Raw genomic sequence first — 18,858 nt, 5'->3', positions numbered from 1 at the left:
GCCTGTCTGCACCTGGTCCAGTTCAGGGAGCAGGACTGAAGAGCACCTTGTGTTAGCCTTATCCTGGGGCAGCTAGCAAAGTCCTGAGGGATGATGGAGGGTTTGGCAGCCAGCAGAGGAGCTTGAGGAGCTGTAAAGACTGGCTTACCTCCTTCTGCCCCTTGGGGATCAAGCAACACCCTGCCTGGCAATTTCCTTCACATCAAAGGAGCCTCCAGAGGCCCTGCTGATGGTCATGAGGAGCTGCAGTACCAGTGTAAAGCTGCTTGAGCTGGGTTAGCACTGTGCTCACATATGGTCTCATATACATTGTACCTTTCCACAAACCAGCTGTACCTCTCAAATAAATACATACTGGGCAAAGCTCAGAAATGCATCTTTCCAGAGATTATTTCCATCTGCACATCACAAAGGATATATTGATTTAGCTACACTCCTGAGATCAGAGTGGAAACACTGTATAGTCGGGAAGCAGACACATATGCTGCTTATCAAAGCTATACATACGGTACAAAAAGATACCAGTGTGGAGAGCAACCAGCTATATTTGCACCAGCACACAACCTGTCCTGTAATTCTCTAAAACAAAGGAAAAGGAAGTGCTGAATGCTACTGCTCCTGAGCCATGCAAATGGCAAGTGAGGAGCAAAACAATCCCAGCTGAACTCATGGACATGAGGAATCTAAGGAGTTGACAACTGCTGTAGCTGTCAAGGATTGCACTCAAAGCCTGTGTATTGATTGCTTAATTTATTTGTATTTCTTGGAGCTGCAGAGAAATGCAGTAATTGACACAATGGGAAAGAATATCCCCGATGAGCTCTAAGTGGCACCCAGAGTCACCAGAGCAAGGCTGTATTCTCTCTGCAAAGCCCTTTCACCCATCCAGGAGGACAAGTTACATATTCCTCAAAATTCATGGCATCTGTGTTTGTTGATGGTGATATAAGTCCAAAAATTACGGAGCAAAAAAGTGAGTTACGTAGATCATGCAGTGCCACTGTGTGCTGGCAATGTACGTACCTCAAACAGGTGCAGTAAAGTGACAGTAAAATGGTGATCTGTGGACAGAGACAACACTGTGGTCTCCTGCAGCACTAACCCTTCCTGGTGTCTCTGGAATAATAGAGAACAAGGAAAGTTACTAGATGAAAATCACAGAATCATTTGGGTTGGAAGAGACCTTTAAGATCACCAAGACTGACTGTGAACCCAGCAGGGCCACCACTAAACCATGTCCCTAAGTGACATTACTAGATGTGTGTTGCAGTATACAACTATGTCTTTTAAATATCTCCAGGGTTTCTGACCCAACCACTTCCCTGGGCAGCCTGTTCCAACGTTTGACAACTCTTTCCATGAAGAATTTTTTCCTAATATCCAGTCTGAACCTCTCCTGTCTCAACTTGAGGCTGTTTCCTCCTGTCCTGGCCCTTGTTACTTGGGAAGAGACTGACTCCCACCTTTCTACAATCTCCTTCAGTTAGTTGCAAATATACAAATAAGCATATATAGGATGATCCTTGCACTTATTTCAGGTATTTTTTGGCATCTTGTAATTTTGCAGTTTAGCATAAATCAGGCTAGTTAGCACAAATGTCTCTGGGTGTGGGAGTAAAGAATTATTAAGTTCCTCTCTTTCCTTACAGCCAACCACTTTTGTACCTCTCCTGTACTATAGCTCAAACTCCCACACCCACATCCCTGAGTCAGCAGGACACATCCCATCAGCGATCCTCCACTTCTGTGCAAAACCCTTAGGCTGAGTTTAAATGTCTGCTAAACAGTTTAGACCAAATTATCTTTTCTGCACAGCCCCTGCAAGTCATCAAACAACGTGCCACAGCTGTTGTATGTGTATCCACAGAAGATTTCTTTCCCTAGACAAAATGATCAGAGGGATGAAACCCCTCCCTCATGGGGACAGGCTGAAAGAATTGGGATTGTTCAGCCTGGAAAAGAGAGCACTCCAGGGCGACTTGTTGCAGTCTTTCAGCATTTACTGGGAGACAAGAAAGAAGTAGGCAGTTTTTAGTAGGGCCAGTAGTGATAGAAGAAGAGGTAGGTAACAGTTTTAAACTGAAGGAAGTTAGATTCAGACTACAGATAAAGGAAGAACTTATCTGCAACGAGGGTGGAAAAATACTGACAAAGGTTGCACAGAGATGTGATGGATGCCCTATCCCTGGAAGGCCAGTTGGGTGGGACTGTGGGCAACCTGGTCTAGCTGAACATGTCCCTGTTTATTGCAGAGGAGTTGGATTACATGACCTTTCAAGAGTCCTTCCAACACAAACTATTTCTGATTCTGATTCTGTATTACTGGTTCTGTAACAAAGAAGACTTATATTGGTGTTATTTGGACACTCTCAGGAAGATGAAGGCCAAGAATCATTGGTTCTGATAAAAAAATTGGTGAAGTGCCCTGAGTACCAAGATTGAACTACCATCAAACTCCTTTCATGTCTCCTCTACCAGTCTAATGCCCTGTGTAAGTAGGAGAAACATAAAAAAGAAATTTTTGATGGCTTCAAAAGACAGTACCCTTGATGCAAATGGTTGATTACTTGACAATGTTCAGGTGGAGAAAGAAACAGTCACTCTAAAACAAGCAGCCATTTTCAAAAGTCAGAGTGAGACCACCTGAGAGTCCAGGATGGCTGGAATGAAGCACTGTATAGTGCCTGCTCACCAGGAAGAGATGACTCTGCATGCTTGATCTCAAGACTTCCATCTGACCCAGGTACAGATGGAACTAACCTGGGAGAAAGGGGTCAGTGAATCCCAAACCCCCCAAAGTTTCCTCAGCACAGGGTTTGCTTTCTCTGCAGCTTCATCATCCAGCAACAGAGACCTCCTCCTGAGCAAGAGATGCAGAATCAGGCACAAAAAATGGCATAGCTGCTTCTTCCTGGAAAATTCCACCCAACATCTGCACAGCAGCTGGATTTCCCAAGTCTATTATCTCATTTCACTGATCTGAATGAATTTGCTCTCAGAGCAGCTGCAGATCTGTATATATCACTCACGGCTTGATTCACTATGTTTTACCTGAATGAAATATTAATTAGCTACACTGTCTTTTCTCCTCCCACCACTAAATGCTAATTAATTGTAATTCATGATGGAAAAACAAGTGGTACATGAATAGTTACTTTGGCCCAAAACATGAATCAGTTCTAAAAATCCAAACCAACCATAGTCAATTCAGAGTTTGAAACATTGCTGGAGAATAAGTTCAACATCAGTCTCAATCTTTTCATTATGGGAGTCTTAAATCCATTTTCTCCTACAGAGTCATCCAGAGAGATGCATCACTAATATACTGGCCAAGCATGGGGTCTCTAACTCGTCTTGGACAGTTTCTTAATATGAGAAAGGTCCCACAAGAGACAGTATGGCCATGGTGTTTGGCATGAAGTGAAGACACCAGGCAGACTCTGGAACCTGCAGGTTTTGATCCAGAGTCACTTAAAACAGCTTTCCCATCACCACAACTCAGAGGTCATAAATACTTTTGCCACAAAACTCTTATGCTTCCCACTGAAATGGACATATGTGCTGACAAGTTCTCAGCAAAAAGGATGTTTTATGTGAAGATTTAGAAGTATGAAGAGCACACTTAAGACATGTATTTCCAAAAGGCAATTTATAGGGTAGATGTACTCCTTGGGGTGTATTTATCTAGCAGGCTTAATGGGCACAACTAGTTTTAGTCTGAAATGTCACATACTTTTTTTTTTTTTTTTTTTGACTGGCTGCTGTTTACAACACACTCTGCAAACAAACTGGGCTGCTCAGCTCTGCATTTTCTAACAGCGGCAGCCTTTCTTCTTTCTCCCTATAACAAAAATGCTTTGAAGTCCTATGCTGTTAGTTACAAGTATCCTGATATTTCCCCAGCAAGGATGTAATAGGAGCCAAAACAAGCCTCCAGGTGCCAATATTGCACCTGACAAATTAGGCACACGACTGGAAAAGGATGGGCCCATCCTTCTGCTTAATGTTCATTTCCTCTCATTTCCACGTTAACAGGAAGTAGTTGGAATGGAAAAAAAGACTTTCCTTAAAGACCTGAACTATCAAAAGCCTGGGGCTGTTTCTCCTTGCAAACAAAAAACTTGGAAGCCAGCTACGTCCTATGATTTGGAGCTCATTTACAGTGACTTATTTAACCCCTACTGACGGCACGATGAACAGGATGTTATGATTTATTTAACACTTAAAGCGGGTGTGAGAACAAGGTGGATGGTGCCCTTAGATGTAGTCTTTTCATAATTTATTGCTCCAAGTGCTTAATTTTTCCTCAGGGAAGCCTTTGATAGCTGGCTGCTGCAGTGTGGTTAAGTGTGTGCATTAAGCTGTAAAGGAAAAATATTAATAATACTAAAAATAATAACCGTAACCAAAGTTACTATTTTGCATAACAAGAACTTGCACACATTGCTCAGCTGAAACTCTGAAGTGATATCCCCACATCAACCGAATTGACTTGAGGATATTTAATGGAGCAGCACAAAGAGTGTTGAATTTACCTTCTGAGGACTTGAGCGGCACAAACACAAAGCAAACTCACTCTAGCAAAACGCCGCACGGCTCCTGGAAGGCCACTGGAGAACCGTAACAAAGTCAGCTAAAAAAATGTAAAATGACTAACATCTCCTACGCTGGTACCACAGGGGATTCTGACCAAGAACAGAGTCACAAAAAATGTTATGTTTGACTGGCTTTAAAGTTGAACTGCTGCTTAATAATGTTGCAGCATCCCTCAGAGGGTTTATCTTAAAGCACCTTCTTTTGAATGGTCCGTAATCTTTATCTGGCATACAGAGCCATCCTTTAGAAACCATTTTCATGTCAAAGTTACTCAGTGAAATAATGTATAGATCTCTTGCTCTCTGGAGATCAGTGCTCAGCTCCACTTCATGTCATTACATTGCAGGCCCTTGGTGACTTTAGCAAGCATGATCTGTAGGAACGCTTGCACCTGTGGATAAAGGACTTCAACTTTGAATGTTAAATACCTATTTCAGGGAGTTTTTTTCCTCTTGAGCATGCATGTGTGTGAGTAAGATGTATTTTGATATAGACAGGCAGGTAATTCATTTCACTTTTAGGAGATGAAGTAACGATTTTAGCAAATTACATTTGTCTCTTTAATCTTATATTTCCATGCACACTGAGTTAAATGTTGTAAAACTATCAATTCTGTCAAAACCTAACAGAAAGAAAACAAGAAACCCTGCAATCTTAATGTCCAAACTGACTGGTGATTAACAGGAATTAAATGTGCAGGAATTCCAAATCTTTTCTGATCGGAGATGTCTAGATGACTTTTGTTTTTCCATAATTGTACGAGGTTCCTACATAGTATTTAAGAATCAATTATATTGCAATTGATGTAATTAACTCTAATAATCCAGTAAAAGTCAGTAGGAGGGCTATTCAAGTCAATAGAAAAGAGAGACTATATTATGAAGGTGTTATTAACCTATACAGATTTTTACTAGACATTTCCTTTTCTTACATAATAAATATACAGTGATGAGGAGGGCTGTCATTATAATTTAATGGGAACAATGGTTCATCACTTCCTTTCCTGTACAAGCCTTAACTAATTCTACATACAGTGTATAAGTAAAATGAAGTTAAATGAATCTCATAAATTAGCTATTAATCATCCATCAATCATCTGTTGCTCCATGATTAAAATCTGTGTTGCATTCAGAGCTGGGAAAGGTATTTGGGGAGTGGCAGGAGCTGCATGCACATCTTCCAATTAATTTATTCATGCTCTTCCATTTTGCATTGCCAAGGCTACTTACTGAAACCAGTCCTGAAGTCAGAGAAAGTCTCCTGAGGAAAGTTCTAGCCCTTCCCAGAATAAAGTAAAACTCTCATTTCCATATTTATAGGCATTGCTCTGGCTTTAGGCATTGTTGCATATGAGAACCTCATTCACGCTTCTCAATTCAGTCAGACAACTCTTTTTGGGGAAAGAAAGCAACACTACAAAGTCAGGGAAAGTGAGGCAGTGGTCTGCTATATGCCTTGCAAAGAGAATTCCTCTGCCCAAGATCCTAATCTCCTGTCTTATGCTCTAAGTCTTTTGCACTGCTCAATGAGGCAAAAGTGAGTTCTGCCTGAATATGGCTATTAAAATCCAGCTTTTTAGGAATTTCTGTCTTCACCTTCATCAAGCTGAGAATAAGCCTTATTACATATGGAAGACTGCATTGATCTCATTAGCAGAACTGCTTGTCTTGGCAGTAGACAAAGATCAGTTGTCTGTGCTACTGTTATTCAATATATTAGTTGCCTTCTGAGAGACTGGCTACAGGTGATCCTCTTATCTTGCATCTTGGCAGCCTCAGTCTTGGCAGCTCTTCATGGCACCGTGCATCTCTCCCACAAAAACTACGCTGGGCCATTGCAGGCAGCTCCAAAGCACACCCAAGTACACAGGGACAGTGGTACACAGAGACCACTTTCCTGCATAGAACTGAGCTGATCAAAAGAGGACCAGGAGAAGGCAAGGGCAGTGTTTTAGTTATTCTGGAGTAATTTAAAATCACAATAAATGTTGAACTACCTGGACCCTCTGTGCAGTGTCACTGAATGTATGCAAAGAATGAGACCGAGGAGTAGAGTTTTGTTTGTCTGCTGTCAAAATACTTTTTCAAAGATCTTGAGAAGAGGGTCTAATTTTTGAAAGCTCTTCTTATGCAGGCCCCCTCCATCTTTGTTCACATGTTATTACCGCTTTGGGTAAGACGTAGTACGTGTACGCAACTAAAGAAAGAGGGAGCTGTGATGTTGCAATAAATATAACACAGAGGAGTCCAGTAATGCTTTGTAACTACAGTGCTGATTTTTTTTTAAATCACAGCAGTAGGGCAAGTGCTCTACAGATATCAATAGTTGCACCAGAGCTGACCTATGTTGCACGGAATGAATGAGCTTTGACTATAGGAACACAGATAGGCAACCCTGCTGACTCCTGCTGAATAAACCTATTGTAAAGCTGGCAAACAGCATCCTTCCAGGGCTCTTGGACTTGTGGCTTCATCTAGTCTGGGACTCCTCAGGGTTTTATTCTCTATAACAGCATCATACTTTCCCATACTGCTAAACACAGAAGACATTTCTGATGTTCACATTGCAAGCTCCACTTGCGGTGTACTTGATTTGGTGGTGTTTGACAAAGCTTTTCCTTTAATTCAGGAGCCAGTTCTGTGATAACAAGGACATAGATGGAAAACCAGTGCTCCATGAGGCATTAAACCTCTTTTTTTCTTGTTGTGGGCCAAAGCAAAATGCCGACAGGTGTCATACAGCCCCATATACCAATAATTAGTTCACCACAGCAGGTGTATTTGACCACAAAAGCTATTCTTTGAAAATGAGATCTTTTCTTTTGGGAGAATTGTAATGCCTAACTTTCCAGGCATGGGAAGCACAGTTGCAATGAGGTTTAAGCAGAATGACACGTCCTCTGCTGCAGACACCACCCAGGGGCTGAGCTAGGCTGCCCTACACCTTTCTGCCACTACCTGAGAAACACAGGGCTGCTTTTTTTGGGTGTCTTTGGAACTGCAGTGCCACGCAAACAAGCTGTGCCAAAAATGATAGACTGAGAACTGTTAAAGTACAGCAATTCAGCAGTCAAAACTTCCTTTATTTAAATCCCCAAACACCACTTAGTTATGTAATAATCTCAGTTCTTTCATGCTCCATGAGCTTGCCTTAAATTGTCTGGAGCAGCTCCTCAGCTGCAGATAGTCCCAGCTCGCAGAAGGCAGTGGCACTGGGACGGTTCCCACCAGCTGCCGCTCTGCCTCGACTGCAATTGCATTTCACACACAAAAGATGACAATAATCTATCAAAAAACACAAAACAAAAAAACCCCACCCTCCCCCTCAGTTTGAATTGTCATCTGCAAGAAAAGATTCCAGTCTTTCAGCTTCCATGGAAAATCAATACCGTCTTATCTTTATTTTATTACTTAAAGAAAAAAAAAAAAATCTTGTGATGACAGTATTAGGTAGCACTGTGAAAAACAACTAAATATAGCAGTGGATCATAGTGGGTGTGAATGGAAAACAAAGGAGTCAGGAGCCGAGCTCCTGCTGCTGTTACGTCACTATAACACCCATAATTATGTTATTATGTACACTGCCCACTTCAACTATATCTGGACACCACTTACCATGATAAAAATCTGATTACTAACATGACATATAATCTTGGTTTCTTTGATGAGAGTTAACTTCTGTCTTTTATTTTCTTTTTCAAACAGACAGGATATTTGTTTTGCCTCCCTTCTACAGGGAGTTTGGAAGAGTGAGCATACAGGAAAAATTTCAAAAGTTGATTTAAAATCTCATTGCTGAACTCATTTTATCTTGGTATAAAAACATATCAAGCCACTTCTAAGGTGCTGCTGTGCATAAATTTTCATAAATTCTCGTAACAAACACCTAACTTTTATAAATACTATAGGCTCCACAGAGAAATTCATCTGGATTTAGGGCATGCTTAGCTATGGAACTGCTACACCTTTTTCTGCTGAGCACCACAGCTTTCAAACTGAAAATGCCCTTTATGAGGGGTAGGTGGTGGGTGGCTCAGGCATGATGGCTCGGTGCCACATGGATCCCATAGGCTTTATGCTGGAGGAGGATGTCTGGTGTGTACATGAGGATGTCCAGCGGGGTGGCCATCGCTGTTTCCCAGCACTGGGAAGGATCCCTCAGGTGTTTCTTACACCCCTTTCATTCCCAGTGCCCCAAAAATCAGTCCTGCAAATTCCTACAACAACACTGATGTTTAGACAAAGTGTGGTGTTTTAAAGGCCTTGGGAATTTTTTTTATTTTTTTTTTTTTAATATTTAAAAAGTGAGAGGGGGAAAAACCAAAACTGGCAGAAAAAAAACCCCAAAAAACAGTGTCTTTCAAGATGAAAGATTTTTTTTTTTCCTTTAGCTACATGAATATTGAAAAAACATATATCTTATTATGTCTTCAGCCCTCAAGGTTATCCTATCTGGTTTGCTTTACAGTTCAGCAGGAATAACCCCCAAGATATTTCTAAGACAACTGTTAAATATCTGACTTTCATCTACAATAGAGGAAATCTGTATCACCAACAGCTTTTCTCAGAATTCCACCTTAAAACAGTTTTAGTACCACCAGACCAGAAGGGTTTGATGCCAAAGAGCTGTTCTGTCCTATTGAAAGCAGAGAATGGCTTCCTCTGCAATATGTACAAAGAGCAAGGAAATTTACTCAATTAATGTGAAACACAAAATGGCATCTGCCATCTGGAGATGCACACAAAAGCCACGGGCAGTCAAACACTTCTTAAGACTTTGGCATGTAAAATTAACATATTTTAAGACTTAAAAGGACATGTGAACTCCAAGCTTGCAAGGATTTAATGCAAGGATTTCTGACAGCAAAATAAAACACACAGTATAATATTTCCAATGTAATGTCCCAGAAATATCAGTGCTAACCACCTACAAAAATTTGCCTGTGACACCAAGGCTACAATTTCTATATTATTAGCTGGGAATTGAGTGGTTGTTCATTAAAATATGCATTTTTAAACAATGGACAGAAATATGCTTTCAATAAACTTTAGAATCGCATTAAAGTATGGTCTTTTACTGAGACCTGTGTAAAAGTCTTGTTTCTTCTTGTGTGTGACACTGTGCAAACACTGTTTTTGTTTTTCATTGAGAAAAGAGAGTGATGCTTACTAGTCAAGTTTAGTGCAGATTCAAAGTGTTTAAATAAGGCTTCCTTTTCTCCAAACACTTTTAAGTATTCTCTTCTTGAATAAAATGAAGAAAGTTCAGCTCCAGTGTCTGTTCCCTTTTGTGTATTAAAAAACCCATACTGGTTTAAAAAACCCATGACATATGGCATCTAAGTGGTCACTGCCATAAATTATTCAACTTCTGCTCACTCCACAAACGTAAATCTTACAAAATACAAAACCTGAGACCTCTCTGGCAAACTTATGGTCGCATGTCCTTGAGGGTGTCTTCAGCACACTTTTAGTCACGCAGATCTGGTCACTGCACCCAAAATTTTTACCCAGACACACACTGTGATTTACAAATTCACCTGCTTTTTACTCTACCTTCATCCTTCATTCTGACACTCACCAGGATCACCTGAGTGGAGCCTCCTGATATTTTAGGGTACAGTCCTTTCCCCCTACCTGTTAGATATACACAGCACTGGCTGCACAAGCCCTGTTCTCTTCAACATTTTGCTGAAGAAGAGAGAGTGACAAAAAAAAAGAGGAGAGGGGAGAAATCAAATTCATTTCTGCTTAAGACTATTAAGATAGTTCAGCAGCAGTTTCCCATGCAGTGTTGCTCAGGATGAACAGGATGTCTGAATAAGTCTGCCATGTGTCTTGCAAAAGCAACCTTCATTTAGGCACCTCCAGCTTCACAGTCTGGGAGGTTTTTTCCCTTTCTTTTAGTGAACACTTTTTTTTTTTTTTTTTTTTTTTTTAAAGACACAGAAGTGAACATTTCAGAATATACCAGAAACTTGGTTCTCAGCCAAGGACACCAATCCTGCAAATACTTTCTCATGTGAGTTGTGATAATGTAGCCAGTGCAATACAATGGGATGATACACAGAGCATGTATTCAGATGTTTAGGGAAAGGATGACAATAAGCTTAGCAGACCTAGAGTATTAATGAAGAAGTGTCAGGTGAAAAAAAATTCTTAAACAGTGACTCTGTTACTTTGCAGTTTCCTGGGTTTCATACTGACAACGATTTGATGTCTAAGGATTAGTTTTACTGATTAATTTTTTAATCAAAACACTCTTAGAAGTAACACAGCAAAAGAATATAAGGTAAAGCATAAGATAAAAAAGTCATCATTCCAATATCAACATCCACATGGCCCATATATTTTATGCCACATTCTCATAGCAAATAAAAAAAAAATAAATTAGAAAGTACCTCAAACTGATTAAACTCTGCACTCAGCCAGAAGAAGAGGGCTGAGAATGCACTAAAGCAACATTTACATTTTATTTACCGGTTTGTTGATTTGTCCTTGCATTTTTGAGTGTGTGTGTGTGTGAGAGAGAGGACAAACAGAGACAGAGAGGGAAGAAAATGACTCATGCCTGACAATGTTACCATGAAAATGGTCATAGCTGTGGGCTTCCCTGGGGGAATTTGTAATACCACAGCAAAAATCCAGCTAGCCTGCAATTACGGTGCCGGCAGCGAGTCCCTCCAGCACGAGCCATAATGTCTGGCTACAGCTGGTGGGAGCACTCTGGCTGTGTTCCCCCACCAGGAGCATCCTGGGCTCTGGGGACCAGGTGACTGGTGTGGGGCGAAGCTGCTGGGACAACCCCTCCCTTCCAGGCAGGCAGAGATCACCCAAAAACTCCTTCCCACAGAAGGATGGAAAAAAGAGCGTGCTTTAATGCACAGCTCCCCTCTTAGCACATGCAGGCACATTTGGTGTAGGATCCCCAGCCGTTCCCTCCTACGGCAGAATCCCATCCTGCAAAAGAAACCCTCAGTGGCGCTGATGTAAAGGACTCTGTGTTAAAAATAAAAACACAGTCCTCAGCAAAAGCGAGCAGGCTTCCCGGGAGAGGAGCATGAACCCATGCCAGTGACAGACTGGAAGTGCAACATGACGGAGATGCTGCTGTAACTGGACAGTTGAGGGATGAGCTGGGGTTTCCAGGCATGTCAGAGATGACATCCCACGGCTCCGGGGGCTGGGGCCGCTGAACCTGCTGCTGGCCAATCCTTGGAGTGTCACTTACATGAGCTCCAAAGTAATCTTCTGGCCCACCCTTCAGGAAAAAGATAAGATGTCATGATCAGCTAATAGGAAGTGACAAGAAGAGATAAAATGGATGGGGAGGGAGGGAAGGTTTCGGATTGAAAAGGCATTATTCTTTCCTCTAATGCCAACCCTGCTAACAATAGGGCTGAGTTAATTAACGGGCTATTTGAGCACTTTCATCCATTTTTGCATATAGCATTAATTTTTCTACAGATACATATAACACAATTAACCTATAGCTTTTCAAACAATCGGACATGGCAATCCTTTCAAACTGGTGGGGAAAACATTGCACTTTTACAGAAAAAGGGGATTTAATTAGGGAAAAAGATTGAGAAGAGTCTTTGTTCCTCTACTCTTCCAGCCATTGCCTTCCATCTGGCATGGGAACTTATTACCAAGACATCTGAGCATCTTCCATTAAAAAAAAAGACAAGCAAACACACAAAACACCCAAGTTTCTGGCTTTCCTCCCTCTTTAGAGTAGAAAATCCTATCTGTCAAGCTTAGTTCACTTGCAATTAAGAAATCTGCTTCATTCCCTAACGAAATGTTAGTGCGTCACTTGACAAAGTCCCATTGAGCACAGAGAGAGAGGTTTAGGCTGGAAAACGCTTGTAAAGTTTCTCCCCAAGTGCTGCTCCAACGGCACCTCTGACTGGGGGGGCCGAGTGCTACCCCCTGCAACCACCCGGCTGCACACGCACAAAGCCTCTGGTACTCAGTCAACTCTGCAAACTTCAACAAAAACCTAATCAGAAGTGCCAGGCTTTTAAGATCATAGCCCCGCCGTGATGTTAATCAGTTCGGTGGGGGAAGAAGCGTCTCTGGTGGGTACAAAGCCGAGGACAAGGGGTTGCGATCTCTGTGCGGCTGCCGTACGAATGACAAATAACAGCAGCAAACTGCTGCCTTCTCCGGAGAGCCGAGCGCACACGATGGGCACAGAAAGGCTCCCTTTATGCTGCAAAGAATTCGCAGCTTAACCAAGCCACAATATGTTTTGAAGCTTTTGCCAAAAAGTACAAAAACCTGTAGCCAGTGTAGCTAGGCATTTGATAACAAGCGTGGTTTCTTCTGCTCGACATATTTTCCTGATGTATTTGTTTGTAAAGGTAGAGATAAGTATAGTAACACAATCTGTTCCTTAATATCGTAGGCAAAGAAAAATCACTAGTCACTAGCTATAACAGTTTACAGTCTCTGTGAGACAGCTGCAAGTATATGTTTATTCTTTCATTCTAAATATCTCAAATGGAGCCTGATCCTGAAAACCCTTCTTCCTCCCAATGATGCTTGTCTGCAATAATACCAATGAAAAGCAACTGCTGATGTAAGGAAAGAAAAGAAGGTGAGGCTCAGATTCCCTACCCAATGCTCATAATGGCTATTTTCACTAAAGATAAGAAAGCAGGCTGGGATGTGCCATATCACAGAAACAAGCCATTCTGCCCCTATCTACAATTTTGACAGTTATCTATGGAAAATGCAGACTTAAAAAACTCTTAAGAATAATTATTAGAATTCATAGCCAAAATAACATACATCAGCCTTGATTAGTTCCATGAAAAAGCAGCCTTAAATTGGTAGTTTAAAAACAGGAAAATTAGCGGTATGATTAAGAATGAATGGCTAATAAAAAGAATTTTGCTAAAACAGATTAAGGTTCAGATCAAGGTCACAAAAGGAACTGATTGAGGAAAACTGTCATTTTTGCTGGGACTCAGTAGCTGTTTTAGCAACGCTGTTTCCTCTGAATCACAGTCTTGTAATGAGAAATTACACTGTTGGGGTTAATAAAGGCTTTGCTTGTCACGTTAGTTTCCCCAAAATTTAATTTAAAACACTGTGCTCAAAGAAAAAGAAAAATTCCTTGTGCGTAAGTAGACAGAAAGCAATATAACTAAGCTAAGTAATCTCTAGTAAAATGCAGGGTGAATTTGTGCCATAGTTCCAGTTCTCATGTTTGTTGCAAATTCTTGCCAGAAAAAAAAATAAAAATAAAAAAAAATCTGCAAGTGGCCCAAAGCCCTGTTTGTCTCCCTGTTTCTTCCAAAATAAACAACTTCTGCTTATAGCACCACAGCCCCCCATTAGCGGAGTCTATGTAGGGAAGTGCTCCCTAACGGGGTCTGACATTTGCCTTTGTGCCAGCTTCCCCACTTCTTGGCTGTGAACAGCCTCCAAGAGGGTCTGCCTCTGCCCCCTTTGTGTCCTGAGCTGTGCAAAAGGCTTGGCCTGAAATTCAGTGCTCCCAAAATAGATTTACAGGGAGACTTTAGCCAGGCAAAGCCCTTCTTCCTGCGTGCAGGCAGCAGTGGTCCTGTGCTGCAAACTGGATGGTGTACATATAGATATGGGCACAGCTAACCTCAGGAATTTCAGACCAGGACTAACTTTGTGCACGCAATTCCCTTCTGAAAACAGCCCCGTTCCCTTGTCATCCCACTTGCAAGGAGCTGGGGTGATTGCCGACTGTGCCAAAGAGCCGATGTGTGAGTGCTACCACTGCCTCACATTTTCACCTGGTCCCAGTGGAGCGTAAGAGGGAGACACCACAAGTGTTCCACCACCTTGTGCTCCCAGTCCCAGGAGATCTAGGTGCTACCAAGCTGCATGGCAGCAGTGCAGCTGGCTGCCCTCCAGGGCGGGATCCTTTGGAGTAGGCAATTCCACACACGTGCAAGGATCCAGGCTCTGCAGGGAGAACCAGCTAGGCAGCAGTGAGAATTTCAGAATCAGTGAAACTGTTCAGTAACACCTTCTGCTTCATGGCTGCAACGCTCCAGTGAAATAAATCTTCATGTCTATAAATCGGCAGTTTCAGGGGGTTGGGATATTTACTCTTGGCGGCTTTTTTCCCCTCTTGGGCTGGTACATTGCACGAGAGGAGCTGGCACGTCTGGCCCATGATGGGAGGTGTCACAGCCCTCCTGAGCGTGGGGTTGCTGCTTGGTGGCATAAGCTATTGTTGTCATTGTCACTATCACCAGGCCTGATCAGGGTCAGCAAGCCAACGTGAGAGCTGTTGTTAAGCCCACAATAAAAAGACAGTCCTTGTCCCAGAACACACTTGGGCTGGTTTTCTGACAAGCTGTAACAGGTTCTGCAGTGGCACCTTTTCTGTTGCTAAATAAAGAACTTCTGTCTTGCAGAGCCTAAACCCATTGCTGAAAGATTGAAAGGAAAATGAACTAATAGGACAAAGGGGCTGTGTACAGGGTTTTTTAATGTTTGTTTGTTTTGATCTTGGTTGCAAGTAGTTCGTATGGAGTGAAGTGCACTGACACGCAGAAGAAAATAAGTACTCAATTTTAGAAAGGACAACTGATTCAGACAGAACTGAATGCAAAAAATCAGTATCATCCAGACAAGATTACTGTGCCAGAAATCACATTTTTATTAGTACGTAAAACACATGTCACTTGACAATAAGTATCTGCAGCATGGAGTGAAATAACCCTCCAGCAGCGAAGTCAATATTTAAATCAATATCTCTGGTAAGGAAAATATCTTACTCATTGATATAGATTGGATTTTTTTTTTTTTTTCCTTATGAACCTCTCAGGAGGTAAACAGCATATTTCTGTTGTAAAAGCAACTAAACAGTATTGCCAAACAGGTCTAATCTTTCCTAGAATTCAATAGCATGGTCCTCTGAAATTATTAATGTTGTTATAAATGCCATTTGACCTTTATGTCAGGGATGTATTTCCTTTTCATAAAAAGGCACCTACATTATTTTGGGCCTGCTGTGCTGCATGTAAACACAGTAACTTCAGTGGGAGCTTAGGGCACTGTGGGATGATTTTTTACATTATGTGGGTACCTAATGATTCAGCTACTCAAGGCTAAAATCCATAAAAGATGTTAGTGCCTTTACGTTAATTGCTGCAAAAACCTCCATCCACTCCGGCAAAGCAGTGCAGCATTTCAGAAAGGCTCACAGATTGCCGGGACCACAAACAGGCTCAGAGCATCATCACCTGGGCAAAGGGACTCCCAGGTCCTCCTCCCCGGGCCTGTGCTGTGCTTTGCATTGCAGAGCCATTAGAGATGGTAAAATATTCCGTGCTGGAAGCAGTCTATTGTTCCTCCACAGTTTCCTGTTTTAATCACCTTTTTCACAAAGTCAGTCTTACTTGTTTCTTCTACTTCTGACCCTGTGATTCTTTGGTCCCTTTCTGCCACTGGAAAAAACAAACAAACAAAAAAGCGAAGGAGGGGTAGGAATGATCCCATCCCACAGCCTGGTGGTAACACACTTTTTTAGAGAGAAGACAGCCGTGACTTTGCACATCTTTGGAGCGAGGCAAGTGTTGAATGCCGATTTCTCACCCCTAGGGGAGACACCCTAACTTGTGGACTTTCCTGTGAAGGACGGGAGCTGACACCACCATGAGGACGCCTCGCAAAGGAAGCGGGGCTGGCCGCGGTTCTGCTGGAGCCCGTAGGTGCGGGGAAAGCCCGAGCTGCCTCCGGAACGATCCCCAGGGCTCCCTGGGTCCCTGCCCACTGCGGGACAGCTCTGACAGGCACAGAAACAGCACCCGGGCAGCTCCTCTGCATGATCCACAATGACAGCTCTGGACATGGACACCTACGCGCTGCTTTAGGATCCTAAAACCATTGGCTTGATCAGGACCTTACAAAACCACCCAGGCATCTGGGTTCTGTTAAAATTAATAGTATAGCACTCCCAAATGTTTTGAAAGGCTATTAGATCCCTTTCTGCCCCTGAAAAAGTTGTGCTTCAATGCCTTGCCAGACTGAGTCCTTAGAGGTGACAGACTGGATGCATTCTTCAGATAATGGAAATAACTATTGGAAAGGATTCTTTAAAAGGTTCCTAGAAGCTGTTGCTATGTAATATAAAAGCCAAATTAATTCATATTTAAAAAAAAAAAAAAAGGAAAAAGAAAAAAAATTTCCCGCACTTTATAATCCCTTTACAGAAATATCTTCCTCTTTCTTAAAAACTTTAACCAATCAATAGAACCTAAGTCTATAAAACTAAATTACATTTCCAGCTTTGATTAGCCAACAGGATAGAGTAGAGTTTTAAACCATCAAATGTGCTTCCTTTTCTCCTGCTTGGTGGTTTTAAACTTCTTAAGACTTTTAATGCAAGTACCAGGACAGGGCAGTACAAAGTATGTTTTAAATGTGCTCTTAAAATCTCCACATGGAGGTTGCTGAAAGAGTTCAGATCTTTGAACCTCAGTAGGGTGGTGCTGGCTAAGAGCTGTCCCTCTCTGGCAGCTCTTCCGTCCAATATGATTGATAGAAAGAAAGCTGAATTAGTTTTTATGGGATTAGATTTTGTATGAGACAACAGAGTGCATCCCCCAAGGTCTTCACTCAAAAAGAACAACCTGGAAAGCTTCCCAAATTTTGTTTTTAAACTTTTGTCCAGCATTGCTTTGGCCCCTGCTGCAGGTAAGGCATACTTTGGTCAAAAGAGAAGGAAAGCTATTCAGTGAAATAAGGAGTGACTGATTTAAACAAACCCATACTGAGAATAAACCCTATCAGAGGAACGAATCAGAGCTGAAGCTAAAACCAGCCTCCACCTGGCAGCCTTTCCTGTAATACAGTATGAATCAGAACTTGCATCTGCCAGAGTTTGCACTGGAGTTCTCAGCAGACTCGACTATTACACCTCCTGGAGGTGCAACTGCGTGTGACACCAGGAGAATTTGATGCTGACTGAGAGCACAAGGTTTTCTGACTCAGGAGAGGCAGGTTCTTGCCACAGAAGGCTTATTCCAGGAATCTGAGAGAGAAGCATATAAATGGAGCTTTGCAATGTTTCTGGAAATGCATGGCATTTGTTATGGCAAGTTGGGCTGGACTCAGGTACCCAGGGCCACTTGAGGCTGGAAGCAAAAGGAAGTTACAGCCAGGTGGCAGCTGCTTGGATGAGAATTTCCTCATGGGATAAAGCGGTTGGAAAGGTTTTCCCTCTCAACCTTCACACCAAACCCGTGGAAAGAGCAGGTGGGGTAAGACCAAGGCCCTGTGTGAGAGAGAAACACATCACAGTGGCTTACACTGGAGGCAGCCTAGGTAATTCTGATCCATCCTTTCTAAGGGACCTGCACCGTATTAGGAGGGCTCTACACCATTTCTATAAATTCAGACCTACAGCCTCATTTACATCAGGTGCTCCTTAAGGCTGAGAGCCAGGGAACCCAGATGGATCAGTGATAGCTCTCTGATTTAGCACTGACCTGCAATATTGAGCCTGGGAGGGCACAAACAGTTAATCTTAAAAGCAGCCTGGCAGGAATAGGGTTTGGGAACCGATTCACCAAATTTACACAGTGGTGTTTAAACTGAGCAGGACATTAGCTGATACTCAGTGGGCAAACTTAATGGCCAACATCACTCCATCAGCCTTTTCCCATGAAAAACCTGCACCCTAGGTGCTACCAAGTGCTAATTTGTTAAGAAAGCCTTAATTGAGTGACAGTTAATTATTGACAGATTTGAACTACTTTATCTCTCAATCAAAACCTGGCTCTGGACCAAGCAGCAAGCAATTTACAGCCACAAAGGTAAATCTGGCCACGTGCAAGCTTATGCTGAAGCCTTATGGTTCTCCCTCCCCCCACCCTAAATTTCATCTAAAATTTCTCTCTGAAGGAGCCGATGATCCCCTGGTGATCACCAGCCCACGTCAAGGTGGTTACCCTGCTTAACCCCTCTTGGCACAGAGTGGGAATTACCAAAGGGACATCCATCTGGAGCTGCCTGAGATAAGAGGTGTCCAGTGTTAATAAACAGGCTTCCTCTACACCTCAGCAGGGCCTTCCTTTTCTAAACAGCCTTCCTTTAATGTTGTAAAATGTTTTTTTCCATTTACTCAACAATCATGCCTTTGCCGGTGGGGGAGGACCAAGGGAAAGAGTGAAGGGTGGGAGGGGAGAGGAGGAGAGTGAGAAGAGAAGAGAAGAGAAGAGAAGAGAAGAGAAGAGAAGAGAAGAGAAGAGAAGAGAAGAGAAGA

General features: G+C 42.3%; 1 protein-coding gene across 1 annotated transcript in view; it reads right to left on the bottom strand.

Moving 5' to 3' along the window:
* Positions 1-18,858, bottom strand: part of LOC107201242 — a 59,296-nt gene that overhangs the window by 35,823 nt on the left and 4,615 nt on the right. The window contains exon 3 of the mRNA XM_033512557.1: positions 1,024-1,116. Within this exon, the coding sequence (XP_033368448.1) occupies positions 1,024-1,116 (93 nt within the window). The remainder of the gene's footprint in view (positions 1-1,023; positions 1,117-18,858) is intronic.

Source organism: Parus major, chromosome 3 (genome assembly GCF_001522545.3).
Source record: "Parus major isolate Abel chromosome 3, Parus_major1.1, whole genome shotgun sequence".
Taxonomy (NCBI): domain Eukaryota; kingdom Metazoa; phylum Chordata; class Aves; order Passeriformes; family Paridae; genus Parus; species Parus major.
This window is presented reverse-complemented; position numbering and strand designations above follow the sequence as displayed.